The 18701-nt window shown below is 37.1% G+C and overlaps 2 protein-coding genes across 4 annotated transcripts in view; one reads left to right on the top strand and one right to left on the bottom strand.

Moving 5' to 3' along the window:
* Positions 1 to 1391: 1391 nt before the first annotated feature.
* dnajc27 (DnaJ (Hsp40) homolog, subfamily C, member 27) lies at positions 1392 to 8603 on the bottom strand. Its single transcript, XM_051868869.1, has 8 exons — positions 8197 to 8603; positions 7863 to 7945; positions 7416 to 7485; positions 6894 to 7058; positions 6684 to 6806; positions 6428 to 6588; positions 4433 to 4561; positions 1392 to 4036 (listed from the first exon to the last, which is right to left on the bottom strand). The coding sequence occupies exons 1-8, from the start codon at positions 8281 to 8283 to the stop codon at positions 4033 to 4035; spliced, it is 822 nt and encodes a 273-aa protein (XP_051724829.1). The 5' UTR covers positions 8284 to 8603; the 3' UTR covers positions 1392 to 4032.
* A 1808-nt stretch (positions 8604 to 10411) lies between these two features.
* Positions 10412 to 18701, top strand: part of efr3ba (EFR3 homolog Ba (S. cerevisiae)) — a 36332-nt gene continuing 28042 nt past the window's right edge. For 2 of the 3 annotated variants that reach the window (XM_051868569.1, XM_051868568.1), the window contains exon 1: positions 10412 to 10532. In XM_051868569.1, the coding sequence (XP_051724529.1) occupies positions 10427 to 10532 (106 nt within the window). In that variant the 5' untranslated portion in view covers positions 10412 to 10426. Of the gene's footprint in view, positions 10533 to 12369; positions 12735 to 18701 lie in introns of those variants that run through there. The other variant, XM_051868570.1, reaches the window with a different exon arrangement.

Genomic DNA, 18701 nt, shown 5'->3' with positions numbered 1-18701 from the left:
TGATTGACTCGGTCTTGAGTGTTGAGTAGTGCTGTCTTCAGGTAATGAAGTAATTGCTCTGCCAGATGGTCTGAAAAGCTGTCCTGACCCTTCCCAGAGGTAGCAGGGCACAATCTGCTGGAGCTTATCCAATGGAAGAATCTCGACTCTTGATGGATATGTTTAGAGGCAAAAATAAGTGGACTTGAACTCAGCACAGTCAGTGAGAGAGGAGTTTGGGATCTAATGCACATGCACACAGACACACAGAGGTAGTAATAGGTTGAAATATAAGGGATTATCTACTCAGCAATAGCGCACGTGATCCATTAAGGCCTCATGGTCACAGCTAACAGGATAATGTCCACGGCAGGTGAGTTTATGTGTGGAGGTAATTGCTAGGTTGAAGTCTAATTGCTCTGGAAATTTATTTTTGGAAAGCCCTGTTTTGTTTATTCCATGTTTCGAATAGTTTTTTTTTTTTTTTTTTTCCCACTATATCCACAGGCCATCTTGCCCAGATGCATTATTAGACTTAAATAAATAAGACTAGATATTGAGGAGAAAGGTGATCATTTGTGATTGGTTGATATCTGCTTTTGAGCAGACACAGTGCAGGATTTTAGTTAGCAGGCTAGGCCACTGATTCAGGGAATGTGGGAAGTAAGCTGGATAAAGTGCTTCTCACTGATCTGGTTACCAACAATATGTGCCAGGTCAGAAAGTGACTGAACCATCTGTTTCCGTCAACACAAACAATCATGCTTCTCACTTTAGTGGATGACTTGGGCTAAACAAGGCTGAGTTGCATTTACACGCTGGCTTAGTTTTCGTAGTATTATATAGTACAACAGTCTAAGGGGCCATTCAGATAGAATGCGTTTTTGCATTCAACTGTACTGCTTATCTATTGTTTTCCTATGCAAACGTGTTTAGACGGACATATTTGACCGTTGCACTCATGTCTTTTGAAGTGTTCTAAATTCTAAAAATGTGGTGCATGGGGGCAGTTGTGGCCTAATGGTTAGAGAGTCGGAAATGTAACTTGAAGGTTGTGGGTTCGAGTCTCAGTACCGGCAGGAAATGTAGGTGGGGGGACTGAAAGAACAGCGCTGTCTTCCACTCTAATTATCCACAACTGAGGAGCCCTCGAGCAAGGCTCCAAACCCCCAATCACTCCCCAGGTGCTGCAGAAAAAGAAAAAAAAATGGCTGCCCACTGCTCCGGGTGTGTGTTCAGAGTGTGTGTGTGTACTTGGATGGGTGAAATGCAGAGCACAAATTACGAATACTTGATTTTTACATGCAAAATGCGTTCTGTGATAAGCCATAATTCTGTAGCTTTTGTGAAAGTGGTGTAGTTTGTAATGTTGTGATTTAATAATGCAATTTTCAAAATCAAAAGGCAAAAAATGATTTAAAATTATTCCTTTATTATGCTATATAAGCCGAATGGAGAAAGTAAATGCTTCTGTGCATAAAACAGAGCCACTTTTCCCATTGAGCAGTGGCCTTGGCATTCATTTAAACAGGCCTCATCTTTCTATTCTGCATAATCACAAACATGCTTCTTATTCATGCCTTAACACATTGTATACTCAGACAAGTCAATGTCACACAATTAAACGAAAGGCAGAAACAAAAGTGACTCCAGTTAAAAGATTCAATATTGTGTAGTGAGGGTAGCTAATGAAACATTTAGGAATACAACTCATCTTTTCACATTACAGATGATGCCACAGTCAAACATTGTTCGGATACGTTACATAGTCCAACATAGCGAATAAGGCAGCACATTATCAAATGCCATTCAAAATAAACAGATGAAACAGATCACAAAACGTTAACTTTTAGATAAATATTTAAAAATATAAATAATGGTTACATGTACACCTACATCATGTTGTAAACGCCACGGTTCCATAAAAAAATACAATATTTGATATACTTGCAATACAGTGATTATTATTAATATACAAGGGCCAAACAAAACATTGTTGAACTAATGCATGTTGGCACATCTACACAGCTCTGCTAATGTAACAGTTTTATCTCTATTAACTCTATTTATTCCAATTTTGGTGTAAACAAAGCCCCTTTCTTCTTGTGTTATCCTGGGACCAGATACCATCACTGTGACAGATTCACAGAGAGTTCCTTTAATGCCTAATACACTTCAGAGTATAGAGAAATCAATCATATATATACATTAGATATGGTGTCAACATCAACAATTCTTTTTTTAGCTTTGCAAAACCACCAAACATTTTGTGAAGATTGGTAAACGGTACTCTTATACACTTAAATATATTCTTGGCACTAGTGACCACAACATGTACTAGACTACCGTTCAAAAGTCTTGGATCAGTAAGATTATTTAACTTTTTTTTTTTTTTTTTTTTAAAGAAGTCTCTTATGCTTACTACAGCTGCATTTATTTGATCAAATATACAGTAAAACAGTAAATTGTGAAATACTATTACACTTTAAAATAAATGTTTTCTATTTTAATATATTTTAAAATGTAATTTATTCCTGTGATGAAAAAAGCTGGATATTCAGTGTCACATGATCCTTCAAAAATCATTCTAATGTCGGCGCCGATAGCCTCGTGGGCAGCGCGCCAACATATAGCGCCGTTATGCTGTGAGAGACCCGAATTTGAGTCCCAGCTCGGGACCTTTCCCAAGCCTTTCTGTCATTAATTACTTACCCTCATGTCGTTCCACACCCATAAGACCTTCATTCATCTTCGGAACACAATTTAAGATATTTTTGATAAAATCCGATGGCTCAGTGAGGCCTGCATTGACAGCAAGTTAATTTACACTTTCAAACGCCCAGAAAGGTACTAAAAATATTTTTAAAACAGTTCATGTGACTACAGTGGTAGTCAAAACAAAAGATTCATAAAACTTCTTGAAGCAGTGTTTTGAAATCGCCCATCACTAGATATTGTTGAATAAAGTCTTTTTTTTTTTTTTTTTTGGCACACAAAAAGTATTCTCGTCGCTTCATAACATTAAGGTTGAACCACTGTAGTCACATGACCTGTTTTAAATATGTTTTTAGTACCTTTCTGGGCGTTTGAAAGTGTAAATTAACTTGCTTTCAATGCAGGCCTCACTGACCCATTGGATTTTATCAAAAATATCTTAATTTGTGTTCAGAAGATGAACGAAGGTCTTACAGGTGTGGAACGGCATGAGGGTGAGTAATTAATGACAGAGTTTTTATTTCTGGGTGAACTAACCCTTTAAAACAATTTAAAAAAATTACTGACTCCAAACTTTTGAACAGTAGTGTATGTTTGGTAAAACCATTGTTAAAAAAGACTATAGCCTACATGTAGTATCCATAAGTACATAATTTAAGTCAAATGAACAAATTGCATTTGCATGACATACCATGTTTCTTGAACAAGTTGATTTAAATGAACTGATGTTTGTAAATTTGATTCTCCTCAAAAGACTTGTGACAATCTACTAAATTGAATCTAGTAGTAAGATTTTTTAAACCCAGATCTACTGTTAAATTTCACTGAAGCAAAGGTATTGTTCAAATTACAGTACATGTTTCGTGCTATTCCTCCTTTTTGGAGTGAGCTAAGGTGAAGCAGAGGAAAAACTGGGAATCACCGATGTAGGTCATGGTATCCTTGCAAAGTGCATCGGGATTAAACAAGAGCGTTAGAATGCTAAGTCTGACTCGCAAATCTGTAGATAAAAGGTCTTTCACCTGTATGTCTATGGGAGCAAATCAGCACAAAAGTCAGATGTCACAGGACAGACTGGGAAATGTCAGATATGCTCCTTAGAGCATTAATGTTGTTTCCCTATTACAACTTTTCACATGTACATGTACAGTATATTACATTATAAACAGGACGACTGTGGTGACCGTGTCATAGCTATACATCAAACTCAGCTGTAACTAAGTCTTTGTTGGAGTCCAGAGGCTTCTCCATGTGTCTTAAGCGTAATCTTCACTGAGAAGGGAACTCTGCAAATGCGAGGTAACTCTCCAACTCCAACTAATGGCAATGTGAAGCTGATCAACTTAAAACAAGGGAACATGGTTAAGTTTTGATAGAGTCTAAGTGGTCATTTGTTGATTTTTTGATGAAATCTTGAGACAAAAACAAAAAACACTTTTGTGATGTTATTTGTACTTCAAATATTCTGATAGCATATTTAAACTGCCCTGGCTCATGTAAGGATTTTAATGCACATTAAATAATCAAAATTATAAATAAATAAATATATATTTAATACAAATTCAACAAACAAAACACCACAGCAAGCAATCTAAACAAACAAACAAACAAAAATGTTCATTTAGAATAAATAATATTTCGATGGCACAGTGAAGATAAAAAAAAAAAATGACAATGAGGAGTATGTATGTAATGGAAACCATGTGAGATGCACTTATGTGTGGGCACACGCTCCTACTTGATATTCTTGAGCAGGGACGTGCGAGCGTTAACCACTGCTTTAAAGGCATCCTCACTTCCTGGGGCCACACACTTGTCCGGGTGCAACAGTACAGCCAACTTCCTGTATGCCTTGTTGACTTCCTCCCTATGAGCACGAAATAAGAAAAACCTATTAGTCTCAGTTTCCACAAATCAAGCAGGCCTTTAAAATGCTGATGCTGATATGGCAAAACATTATGGTCCCACTAAAGAGGGATCACAGTGAAGAATCAGCTAATGAAGATAGGCTTGTCCCAGTACAAGGACCGTGATTGGTCGGGCATGAGGAATGACACAAGCTCATGATTGGCTTCTCAGGGTGTTGGGGAAATCTCAAAGAGGCTGATTAGGCTGCCTGGAGAGAATTTAGGAATGGTAATTGGATTGCAGGCATTCTCTAATGATCTGACCCACATGATTAAACCAGCCAAGCGAACACAACCAGCAGTGTGAGTGTTGCATCAATCATACTTAAACGCTATAATTAACATAACTGTATCAAACTATATCAACCATTTGTTCTGACATTCTACTAAACATTCCAGAAAACAGATTAGTAAGTAAGATTAGAACTAACTTTGGTTTTCTTTTTAGTGTAAAGGTACACTAAAACTTTTTTGTTTAAAATTAACAAAATTGTATTTACGAGTCAATACATCATCAGATCCTTCTTCCAAAATGCGGTTTTGTTGTTTAAGCCTAGTAGTGAATGTTTTTTGAGCAGAAGGATAATCATATTCATCCGCACAGTTAGGTGAAGCGCAACAAAAACAATGCTCTTCCGCAAAATGCATGCAGTTTTGTTTTTTTAACTGCCAGAGGGCCAAAAATCACATAGTGTGCCTTTAATGGTTATTAAAGCAACATAAAGATGGGAGCATTTTCAGAAAAGCTAACTAACCTATTAACATCAAATGGCTCTTATAACTTTGGAGAGGTTAAGTGAGGTTTAAGAAAATAAAGCCAAATCAACCTTTTAATCCAAATGCAACACCAATAGGACTTGCACTAGTAATATCTACTATTTTTAAGGACTGCTCAAAAACTTTTCCACATTTGTCTGATTAGTGCCGCAAGCCAAATTTTTGAATGTATAAACTCTGGATTACATAGTTTATTACAATCAACACAGCTGTTTAGGGCTGGTTAAACAACTTTAGAGAACAATTTCAAATCCCCACCTTTCAAAACCCAGTGGCCTATATAAATATAGTAATCTAACATTTAATTTTGATTTAATTTTTAAAATTTCATTTAAAGCATAACATTTAAAGGTGCAGTATGTAGGATTTCTGTCCGCTAGAGGTCGCTAGAGGCCTATTCAAAACAAAGGCATAGCTTGATGACGCCAAGTTTGAGCGCATAATCTTGGGACATGTGGTCTTCACTTCAACAGACGGTGCAAAAGAATAGGGATGGACTCGGGAAGAAATCATGTTCATGGATGCGATTATTAACATTATTGTAGTATGAAGCAGAGCAGGACCGAATGTTGTGGGAGCTGAACGAGGCCGCTGGAGCGATTGCGCAACACACGCCTCACGAGCAGCGGAACTTTTATTATGCCACAGTCGCCGGCGCCGCTCCCGCTTTTCCGGTCATGAGTATGAGGTAAAACAGCTGTTTATCATATTAGATACATTTGAGTGTGTTGAAAATGATGTTATAACGTTACTTTGTGGGTTCGCTCGGTGGCTGCTGTGAGACACTTGTTTGAGACATAGTAATAGAAATACATAGTACACACACGTATATTATGTAAAGATAAACTTTTATTTTGGATGCGATTAATCATTTGACAGCCCCAAAAACAAAACAAAAATCAACCCCATACTTTTGAACAGTAGTGTATATTGTATATTGGATTTTATTCAAAATGTTTAAATGTTCAATATCTAAAATATGCATTCATCCAGAGTAGAAAGTACAAAAAGTCAGCAGCACTAGTAGCGACATGTAGCTTAAGATTTACCTTGTGGCCCCAGGTTTAACCCCCAGCATATCCCAGCTGTCTTTGCTGTTGCGAATGCGTCGGATGGTGTCGGCCTGCTCTTTGGTAAAACCTACGTTGACCTCAGGAGTAGGTCTTTTCCCTCCATTTTCACACATGTCAGTTATAGAGGAGAAAAAGGCCTTTGGAGGTGGACACACAGTAGGTAAACAACAGTCATTCTTTAAAAAAAGAACAGCAGGTTTGTAAACTGAAAAGAGTTGTATGAGATGCACACCTGAAACATTTCATTGATGCCTTCACCGCTCTGGGCAGAAGTTTCAAAGTAATGAAATCCTCTGCTCTCGGCCCAGAGTCTCCCCTCACTCTCATCCACCACTCGCCTCTTCGTCAGGTCAACCTTTTAGAGTGAGCAACAGCACTTTATAACAGTCAATCTCTAATGAATCACGGATCATACACACAGATACTTAAACACTTGAGGCACCTTGTTGGCACACACAACGAAGATGATGTTCTCCATGTTGGCCTGTGAGCCCATCTCCTGCTTCATCTCTGTGAGCCAGCTGTCCAGAGCATCGAAACTCTCCCTCAGACCAACATCATAGACCAGAATCACCCCCTGAGAGTCCTTATAAAACTCATTGCGAACCTGTAAAATACACAGCATAAACTATATTAACCTGGGATCAAATATCAAGTCCAGCCCTACAATTTTTTTCTTGTAGGAGAAGCCGTTTCACTTGGATATATGTCACAGTAGGAAGAAAGGTCTATCACAACTTCTGTTTCATACCGACTTTAGGTTTAACAAATACATGTTAAACATTTACAGCAGCTCTATACTACCACACTGTGGTCAGTCAGATGTATCCATAGAGCAGTAACAAAAAACAATTCTTCTTAGAATTACATTCTATAATAAAAAGAAACATTTGTTTCAACATGATTTTTAATATTACTCTATAATATGCTTACACATACAAATATAAAATAAAGCAAGCAATACCTCATAAAAGAAAGGATGTCCAGCCATATCAAAAATGTTTACTTTTATCTCCCTGTCTCGAACCTGAACCCTTGAGGTGAAGAAAAAAACAATTTCAGTTACATTTCATCAATGAATTGCAGTAATTGTGCTTTATTAATGGAAGAAACTTACCTTATTTTTTTAAATCAAAAAGTGCAATAAGTATGCGCCAGTGCACCAGTAACAACCACTTCAATAATATGTTTGAAAATTTTGTTTTAATGTGTTTGAATATTTAACATTACTGCAGAAAAGGTAATTAATTAATAAATATATAATAATACAATTATAAGTGATAATATTTTGAGCCAGCAGGATACGAATAGGTGTTTGTGTGCCATAAATATGATCAATGTTGGAATGAATGTTAGATTAAATTCTTGTTTTCATGACAGAGAGATTATTTGTCAAACCCACATCACTTACTTGGTTACACCATAATCTATCCCAATAGTGGCTAGATACTTGGGCACAAACCGCTTCTCGCAGTATCGTTTAATAATGCAGCTCTGGAACAAATAAACAGAAATATTATTAAATATTATGTTTTAGGTAACCAAGTACGCTACCTACTAATATGCAGGATAACCTAACAAAACAAAACAAAAATCATACTGAATGAATAGCGCCTACATTTGAAGCAAAACAGTAATGTATTTCAAAAACACTACAATACATATATAAGGGGAAATGAGTTTACTTCCTAAAAAGAAAATTAAGTTTGATGTCTGTATGGTTCATAATAACAGTCTATTCTTACCTTCCCCACCTCTGCATTTCCCAGACTAATAACCTTAACCCGTAACGACTTCTTGTTTTCTCGCCTCTTCTGAACATTTGTGTCCATATTGCACTTATTCCCAAACCACTTCCAAAGTAGGAGATGAAATATCCCAAGAATTCGCGTATGATTGTTTGAGTCGGTCCGTCAACACAGTGAGCAGCCTGCTATATGGCTAACAGTGAGCCAGTGTGTCACGAAATATTATGGATAACATTTGTCCATAAATCGTAAATACATTTCACACATGATTTGCCGCCGACAAAAACCGCAAATATTTTTGCAGGTAACGTTAGAATTATTTAAAACTCGACATGCTAACGGGCTAGATGCCCTAGCAACGTCTATTTGGTCAAACGATTGAAAACAACAGATTCAACAGAGCCTTGTGCTATAAATATAAAGATCTAAATATATAGTTTTAAAACAGCCTTTTAAATGATATATTTCATAAAGAGGTTATTGGACATTATGATAGGTAAGCATAATATGTACAATGAAAACATAAGGGCAAATTATAGCAAACAGATGAACGGTTTCTATGGCGACAGCAAACCTATAACACAGATTCGTCAAAGGGGACCCAATCGTGAACGAATCGTTACTTTGAACCGGATCTTCCCAATGAATAAATTGAACCAGCTCAAAAAAGCGGACAGAACCAGTCGTTCATGAATAGGAGTGAATCGGTCCGAGTGGTTTTCGACTACTCGCCGCGATTTGCTAGGTTTTTTGAACACTAGCGCAAGAGAGTGGCATATTTAACCAAAATATGTAAATGGAAAGAATGCACACATACTTACGACGTATAGTTTATTAATGACAAGGTTTTTATAGTCCTGCACGAAGCTGAGCATTTTCAGTGAATCAAAACAATTATTTAACAGATGGGGCGAAATAAGGAATAGCACAAATGTACCTCAGGGATGACGTGTTTTTGTAGGCAAAACCTGGAAGCGAGTTAGCATTTTAGGACTTCCGGTTCCATCGCCCTAAAGTCTATGGGTTTTTTGAATGGGTTTTTGCTAAATCGCCTGAAATAAGGTCTGTGGTTAACAAAGCCTCTAAATATTTTCACGTTTTGATCTATGACATAAAACACACCAGTTATAACCCGCTTGTGATTTTTTAAACCTTTATTGTGTCTTAAAAACGGCAGTTGCTAACAAATTGCTAAAAGGGACTACTTCCTTTGGCGGGGACTTTAGACGTCATCCTGACAAACAGGACATTTGGACAGCATTCCTTATGAAAAAGTGGATAAGTATTCATACACAGCGCAGATCATAATCAGCGAGCATGTTTTTAAATAAAGTTGTTTTCTAAATAAAGTTTGAGGAAGCTTGGTGGTGGTGACGTTGATCCGCGACCATGGTGTGCTGTAGTCCGTTTATAGCCTACTGTTAGCTTTTTATATCTGACGACTTTATTTAGGCTTCAAAATGTATAAATGTTGTGTTAACTTGTAAAGATTATCTTGATAGACAAAATGTGTAAGTGTCTTAACCCTTTGTTAAACACAGAGCTTATTTTTTGCAATTTTCCAAAAGTCTATGGGAAAAATGCATATGCTTTCGATCAAGGGAACCCGTGCGCTGCTAACTTCCAGGTTGGCCTACAAAAGCACGTCATCCCTGAGGTACTCTATTGTACTCTTATGACTTGATCGTATGGTAGATTGATCAACATGCATTTGAAACAAGTTATTTTTATTTTTGTTTTATTAAAAGTTTAGTTTAAACTGATTTAAGTGTAAACAGACGTATTAACAACACAAACGTAATGTGGCTACAAACAGCTTGAAATGTTTTACAGAGAATACGTGGAAAATGCCACGCAGTGATGTCATGGAGAATGTCGATTCGCGGACATCACTAAAGTCAATCAAGATAAATATTCCAACTACAGTTTAAAAATAATTCATAAAAATTAAATTTTGTTTAATGTCCTAAAAATAAGAGCTTCTAAGAAGAGTTCCTGAACTAAGTGAGTGACAATGGGATGGAGAGAGAGTGCTACAGACCAATACGCAGGGAGGGAGGGAGGTAGTGATAGGCTCGCATTAACATACTGAACAGTGGATGAAAGTTTACAGGTCTATAAATAGTGGACTTCCATGATTTCATAAAAGGATTCAGATATACAGTAGATTTGATTATAAACGTTTATATTATTCTCATTGGTTATTCTGGCGAGGATAGTCAAGAAGATGCCACTTCCAAGTTTCCCTAATTTTTCCAGTCTCCCTGATTTTCCAGGTCCAAGAAGACTACTCCTAGACTGCAGTACTCTTTTGGATCATCAGGTCGGAGGTGGTAAGCACATTTTTAGGCTATATATAATATGCTATTGTTGTTTCTTCCATGCTGTTGGACTAGCATGCCATATTTAATGTTATTATTTTTAGCACGTGTGCACTGTATTTACATTTACATGTTTTGTAATACCATATGCTGTTTGCCAGTAATTTGATCCATGAATTTTTTATGTAGGAATACTCATACAACATTTATACTGCAAAAAAAAAAAAAAAAAAAAAAAAATTCAACCAGCTTTATGTTTTCATGAATAATTCACAGCTTTGTGTCTAAAACTGAAACACGGTCAGATTAACACTGAGCCATTTCACATGCCATGGATCAGACGGCAGGGCTGAGTAGAAAACACTCAGTATCCTGATGTAGATTTAGGTTTCTTTTAAATAAAGATTTTCAGGACATATTTATTTTTATTTGTTTTATATATATATATATATATATATATATATATAATTTTTTTTTTTTTTTGTTAAAAATAGTAAATAAAAAATAAAACAACATGAATTATAATTTTATTAGTTATTTAGAAAAAGTTATTTTTTTTCTTCTGATATACATAGTATTTTTTTGTCTTTTTAAACCAGATATAATATTAAAACAATAGAAAAAAAATCGATGTTTAATAATACTCTTTTTATAGCAGACAAAAAAAAAGTCACGCATGTTTTATTAATAAAAAACAGTGCAAAAAAGGCAATAGAAAATAACAGGCAACAATTAAAGGTAGGGTAGGCAATTTCATAGTGGCTAGCAATAGCAAGCTAGCATTGAAAGCATTAGATCCCACCCTACCTTCAGAGCTCTCCAAAGCCACGCCTCCTTCAAAACACATAAACGGGCAGGTCGTAAAATAACAATATAACATTACAATAATAATGAACGTAAACAACTTACAAAGCTCTTACTTGTACCACCTGACTGCTGCAGATTCATTTCGGCGTTGATAGTGTTGACGCATAAATCCAAGTCTGAGGACGTGAACAGAGAACATCGCAGGTTGCCATTTCGTAATTATGGTTATAACACGGTGTGACCGCAGCATAAGCTTGTTGTTTTGGTTCATGAGGAACTGTAAAAGGTGGCTGTTGTTTGTTTGCGGCACTCGGTGACTGTCTGTCCAGAACTCTGCATAGCTTCATTGAACACGCTGATTACGTGTGATGTCTGCACGAGCAGGTGCGCGAGGTATGGAAATACATACGCTAGTGTTGTCAAAAGAACGACTTGTTATCGATGTTCTACTGAAATTTAAAAAATGTGACACTTTGAGCGCTGTTGAGCGGATTCGTAAACACCTCTGATTGGCCATTGTGTTCACGCGCTCATCAGATATGTCTAAATTATCAATGCTTCAAAAACATGTTGTAAATAGATATCAATGAAGCGTTGATCATTGTAGCCAATCACAGACATATCTTTTGAGCACGTGAACACAATGGCCAATCAGAGGTGTTTATTTTTAAAATTTCAGTACCGACTTAGTATCGAAGTTGGTGCTTTTGACAACACTAACATACGCTGACAGGGAGGTATTACATCGTATCATTGCATTTGGACCGAATGCAATGATTGGATGAACATTTTTTGGTCCTGAGACTTCCACAAACAATTTTAAACATTTAGACCACTTCTATTATTGATTGCTATCAGGATGTAAAGAGAGTTTCAACCGGAATAACAAAAAGTGTTTATGAAAAAAAATGCCTACCCTACCTTTAAATACTACATCTAGAGAGAGATAGACAGCAATTGGAGGCGGGGCTCTAGTTGAATGACGCATTGCTGCACCAATTGATTCCTTCCCCCTCTCATCCTGTGTCTTCACCCTCTCCATCTCTCATCTCCCTCCCCCTCATTGTTGAATGGTCAGGAGGTGTGTGAATGTGTTTGTCTTTGCTGAGGAGGGGCTGCATGCGTGCTTGATTGTGTGTGAGTGTGTATTTGTGTGTGTGCACCTGTGTGTGTTAAACCAGCATTGTTCCTGATAGAGGGAAGGCTGTGCCGCGTTGTTTGGAAAATCCAAGGTCATTGGAGCCCGGTCACATGCGCCGTATGCGAGCGTGCGTGTGTGATTGAGTGTCTGTGTGAGAGTGTGTGTGTGTGTGTCTCTCTCCTCTCTCTCTCTCTCTGGCTATGTGACAGAGAAAGAGGCTTCAGGCAAAGAACAGAGAATTTCATCAGGTTTTCCATCAATGTACGGTAAGGACGATTGTGTGAGTGCATGATTATGTGTGTATATGGTAATTCTCTGCCTGTGTTTAGGAAGGAAAGATTCATGTGCATCACAGGAGATTATGGCAATGACAGCAGAATGATGCTGAAGCAACAGATTGCATGCAGTATTGCAGCTCTGCTCTATTTATTGTGCATATTTCATTTCATCTTTCATTGCAGGCAGCACCGAGTTAGGTTCATCCACACTACTTTGCACCAAATACTCAAGCATGCACTACTGCAATGTCCTGTTATTTACTTTAACTGTACATTTGCATGTATGTACACTTATTGATTTTATTTATATCTCCTGCTTTATTCATATGATTTTACCTGACCAGCACGCATGGTTGAGGATGTTTTGAGCGAGCTGCAGGCAGTCATGCTGCGACTTTGATTTGCTCACAGCGTGGATGCCTTAGAGATGTGCGACTGACTGTAGCACTTCCAAACCAGATCAGTTACATTTTTAACAGCCTGAGTATTTCACTCAGATTTCTCTGTGCATGCCACAAAACAGCTTTTCGAGAGAATATAGGATTGAGTCAGTTATGTTTGCTGACAGATTATGCTATTCAGATTTTACAGTTCAAAAGGAGTAAATCAGCAATGACAAATCATGTATATGTTTTTCCTGTTGTCTAAAATACAAAAACTAATTGATTTGACTTAAGCTTGGCTTTTTAAAGAGGTTTGACTTTTTATAGTATTTATGTTTTTTTATCTTTATATATATATTAATTATATATATATATATATATTAATTAAATGACATTGGCATTGATGCCACTGAGTAAAAAAATTAATTGATAAATTTACTTTTTTCTGTTATTGTGTGCTTCAGTGGAAGCAAGAAAATCTGCCTTTTTGTAGAAAGGAGTTCACATGGTCAGTGTTACACTGTAAAAAATATTTTCATTATTTGTTATCACAACATTTTTTTCTTTTGTCAAATCAACTTCAATAACTAATGTGGTTCAGATAACATATTTTGAGTTTCTGTTGATTAAACCAATCGTCTTTATTGTATTAACTCAAATTATTAATTTCAATGAACTCAAAATTTCAAGTCAACCAGATAACTTACTTTTTTGTACAAATATACTTATTTTGATTTGTGCACTAGATAAGAATCCTAAATATACACTACCATTTAAAAGTTTGGGCTACATGAGATTTGTTTTAAAGAAATTAATACTTTTATTCGGCAAGGATGCATTAAATTGATCAAAAATGACAGATATTTACGATGTTACGAAAAGAAATCTGTTTCAAATACATTGTTATTTTGAACTTTCTACTCATTAAAGAAAAAAAGTATTACGGTTTTCACAACAATATTAGCAGCACAACTGTTTCAACATTGAAAATAATCATTAATGTTTCTTAAGCACCAAATCAGCATTTTGAATGATTTCTGAAGGATCATGTGACACTGAAGACTGTTCAACTTTGCCATTATAAGAATAAAAAAAACATTTTAAAATATAGTAAAATAGACAATAGTTATTTAAATGTAATAATATTTTACAATATTACTGTTTTTTGATCAAATGAACGCCGCCTTGCTGAGAATAATTTAAAAATGTTTTTTTTTTTTTCAAAAACAAAAAATCTTAGGCTACCTGGTATCTTTTTAAATTTATGCCACAATGTTTATTATTTTTTATTTTTGGTGAATCCCCTTTTTTTTTTTTCTTTTTTTTTTTTTTGATTTATGATGTTGAATTCCATATTCCCAGTCATTTAGATTTACATTTTGGTCACAATTGCAAACTATTTGGGCCATAATATGCAATGCTTTAATAATAATACTGAAACACATTCACTGTACCCTAAAGCTTTTACAAAAAGGCACATCATTATTCTCCTGGGTATGCAAATTATAGTTTTAGATTAGCTATGTTCATGGAAGTAGGAAGTGACAAAGTTAAAGAAGTAAATCAATAGATTACATTCTTCCGCCTAGCATGAAGTTCCCTCTCTGTAGTTCTGCTTTTTCACTGTGACACTGAGTGTCTCTGATATTGTGTCCTGTTTTGGGCAAGCTGAAGGGATATGGCAACTGTGATGACTGATGTGCTAAATATAGCTGTCATTTCAAGAAGCTCTAACAATTCAGGGGAACCGTATTTAGAGTGACTACGTCATTACGAGTGAAGCAGCGCGCGGAGTCTGCGCTTTGTGTTTCGGAAAGATTGATTTTCCATACTGTAGCTGCCACAACATGGAGTTTGATGCATTCACATGCATATTGAGTTGTGTGTTATGTAATTGCTTTAGTAGTCCTTAGCAAAGCCCTATTAAAGCTGGATGCCTTCTAGTATCCCTACCAGCTTGGAGGATATCATATCAGCCATATAGTAGTACATCCGAGCACAACTAGTTCTTTATTATGACCTAATCCTCTTTGCCACAATGCCAGCTATAGCCTTTGTTTTGCAGCGTATGCAGATTGCAGATGTGAATGTACTGTAGGGTTGTTCTTGGCAACAAAGTGTGCACTTACTTCCCTAAAGTCGATGCTACACTCCTGATTTCAATTATTTAGTTGTTTGTGCTTTTTGAATGTAACATTTTACATTTATTTGTTAAAATCATCATTAAATGTACAGCATTATGATATAGTGAGTTAAAATTATGAATTTAAAAGCCGATATTTTGGCCTCACAGGCTCAGTCAGTGTAACTAGATTCTGCCAGGTGAATGATAGGTGAGTACACATCCACAAGAGAATTATGAGGGTTGTAAACCAGAGGGAACTGTAGCGGTGATATTTACCACCCTGTCCCAGAAGCAGAATGCCAAAGTGCTTGCGTTTTATAAATATAGCTAATACTGTACTGGTAAAGCAGTTCCTGTAGCTCTTGTAGGGAGTTTGGATTTATGAACTCAATGTTTACTTTTTGCTATTTGGATGATTATGTTGCTTATCAAGACCTTCATTTTAGGAGCATGTTCAATGTGTACGTTTTTGAAAACAATACCGTCCGTGTGAACTACAAAAAAGCAAATTTGTGAAAATGCGTGACGCCATTGCGCAAGTGTATTATATGTTCAGTCTATCCGCTATCCGTCACACGTCAGCACTTCCGGGTCCAAACGCTCTACCAGATGCCCCCCCAAAAAAATGACAAACAATGCTAATATACACTCATGATGTGATGTAATACTACCAAAAAATGATAATCCTACCCTTTATCTCCATTCCGAAATCCCAGATGGCCAGACAGTAATTCATCTTTTATAAAGCATTAAGTGAAAGTAATGAATGAAAGTGACGTGACGCCAAGTATGGTGTTCCTAGTCTCATGTAGCCAGACCTTCAGACTGACGGCAGAAGGTCTGGACTCTATCGCATCTTTCATCGGCCAAGGACCGCCCAAGAGGACGTTTGACTGACATGTAACGCAACGAATCACAGTTCGTTTTGTTCCGTGTCATGTTTAGGGGCATTAAAATGTAAAGTTGATGTCCCTTCAATAACAGACCGACGTGCATCTAATAAATTATTCATTCAAGAACGTTGTGCAAGTTTACTGCAACAATGGAGCTGCGAACTTCACATACTTTTGAAAATCCAGCATTTAGTTGATCCTGGTAAACGCTCATTGTCACAGTTGTAAACACGACAGCGTTCTTCTTCCACAAGGGGGTCTGGCATCACTCCATTTGTTTCCAGGCGGACCGTTAAAGAACGTGACACACACGTCTCCCGGACATCCTGTAGAATCCAACCAACCAGATGACGACTTCGAAAATCCTGAAGTGTTTTCAGTTAAGTGTGCCATATGCATCAGACGTTCATCCAACGATCCATGGGCATGACATCTGAGGCTGAGAATATAGGGGCTTTCGCACCAGAGAAACCTTTTCATAGTTCCTAGAACTATTGGCTGAAGTACCCGGATTTTGCGGTGTTCACACCACAGGAACTAGGAATGATTTTAGTTCTAGAAACTCCTTTTGGGGGAACTAAATTAGCTCCTACTTCAGAGTAGGGTCTAAACCAGCACTATAGGAACTATCAGTGACGTAAATGTACGTTGATTAATCAAATGCATGTCAAACACCAGCACCTGGTATTTTTAAAAAGCAGTGTAAACATATTTACTTCATGAACATGGAAAATAGCGATAACAGCATTTACCTGCTGTCTGCAGGGTTGTGATTTTCTCCGTCTCAATGATATGTAATACTGAAAGTTGCCATAGGAGATTTCATCTCGTAGCCCCACTTTTTGCTTTTTCAATCGCGTAGATTATGCATTTACATTCCATCTCCATTATCATGAAACCCACGACACACAACAAACACAGCTCCGATCACGGCATCCTCCATCCATTTTTAGCATCTGTAAATGCCGTGCTTAAAGACGCCACTGTCGGCCGATTCAGAGTTCCTATTCCCGGTGCGAATGCAACCAGGAACATGGCCCGGGGGAGAAATTAGTTCCTGTGGAACTATCCTAGTGGCTAGTTCCTATTACTGAGTTCCTAGAACTATTCGGTGCGAAAGCCCCTTATGGTGTCCCGTACTTGGAATTTGTGCTCTGCATTTCACCCATCCAAGTGCACACACACACAGCAGGGAGTATTGAACACACACACTGTGAACACACACCCGGAGGGCAAGGGCACCTCATTTGTGGGTAATGAGAGTGGAAGTGAGCGCTGTTCATTCACTCCCCCCACCTACATATCCTGCTGGTACTGAGACTCGAACCCGCAAACTCTCTAACCATTAGGCCGCAACTAGCCATTATGCCCCTAAAATATACAATATCATTGCGCCTGCTGCACCCATGGTACGGCAGCAAAGTTCCTTGATTATTACGCCGGAATGAGAGTATAGTTCCTAGTCATATCGGCCTACAAAATCACAACTTTTCATTTTCCATCGGTCTTAGTACACGATGTAACTACAGAAGAGTCAAGTTTTAAATAAGAAAAAAAATCTAACCTCTTTGGTCATTTTTGAGAGAGATGCTAACGGTCTAATCAGATTCAATGAACTATGCTAAGCTATGCTAAAAGTGGTACCGCCAGACCCGGAGATCGGTTGAATGGATTCGAAAACGGTAAAACTCAACTGTTTAACTCTAGGGGAGTTGGAAAATTAGCCTATTTTCAAAAAAAGTGGAGTGTTCCTTTAAATGTGTAACATGAATAAATAGTCCTCATAAATGGCTGTAGTAATAGTATTCTCAAGTGAAACGAGTAGAAGCTTGGACCTGGAAACAGCATTCTTTACATCACGAATTAACAAGCGGATTGGCACATAGTGTTTCTTTACAAAGTGACATCGCCAACTACTGGCCTGGCATGAATAATACAGCGTTTTTAGTGGTTTTCACGGATCCGTGTGAACAGGGATCGTTTTGACAATGGTGTCGTCTGTACTAGAAAAATGCAAAGAAAAAGCTGTTCCATTTTTAGTACATCGTTGTCGTATAAGCATTTTAATTTAAGTTTTAATTTATTTTAATTATTTGTTTTGGCTTTATGGTTCAAATTTTTGAAAACAACATGTCTTTATAATGTCACACTATAATTTTGCAAATAATGTTTATATATTTTATATATTTGTTTATTATTTGTGAGAAGGAGATAGCAGTCAAAATCATTAAATCTGTTGTTTTGAAAGTATTCTTCCTAACCAACAACTCAGGTCAATTAAAATGCACAGCAATCTGCAGTTGTTTGTTTGTGTGTGTCATTTTTTAAATGATTACACATTGCAGTCATTAATGAGACTGCAAATTTTTTTGAGAATAGAAACACTCAGGGAGTGTGAAACGGGGTGAGCATGAGAGGATTCACTGCAGTCTTGGGTGTGTGGGTGGAAATATTCGTGTTGACTGTCAAGGTTTTTTTTCTTTTTTCATTTCTGCTTCTGATGCTTTAGGCGTAGAGGTGTCACGCTGATGTGTCAAAACACTAGCAGGTGCAC

The sequence above is a fragment of the Ctenopharyngodon idella genome, chromosome 17 (assembly GCF_019924925.1).
Source record: "Ctenopharyngodon idella isolate HZGC_01 chromosome 17, HZGC01, whole genome shotgun sequence".
NCBI classification, from domain to species: Eukaryota; Metazoa; Chordata; class Actinopteri; order Cypriniformes; family Xenocyprididae; genus Ctenopharyngodon; species Ctenopharyngodon idella.
The sequence above is the reverse complement of the archived record's forward strand: the minus strand, read 5'-3'. Positions and strand labels throughout refer to the sequence as shown.

What these genes read in the sequence shown, in the direction of transcription:
- dnajc27 (XM_051868869.1), bottom strand. Translation starts at nt 8,283, where the DNA reads ATGGACACAAATGTTCAGAAGAGGCGAGAAAACAAGAAGTCGTTACGG. An exon ending in TCGTTGTGTGTGCCAACAAG is followed by an intron (nt 6,807 to 6,893) that starts GTGCCTCAAGTG and finishes TCACTCTAAAAG; the next exon opens with GTTGACCTGACGAAGAGGCG. An exon ending in GCATCAATGAAATGTTTCAG is followed by an intron (nt 6,589 to 6,683) that starts GTGTGCATCTCA and finishes CCACCTCCAAAG; the next exon opens with GCCTTTTTCTCCTCTATAAC.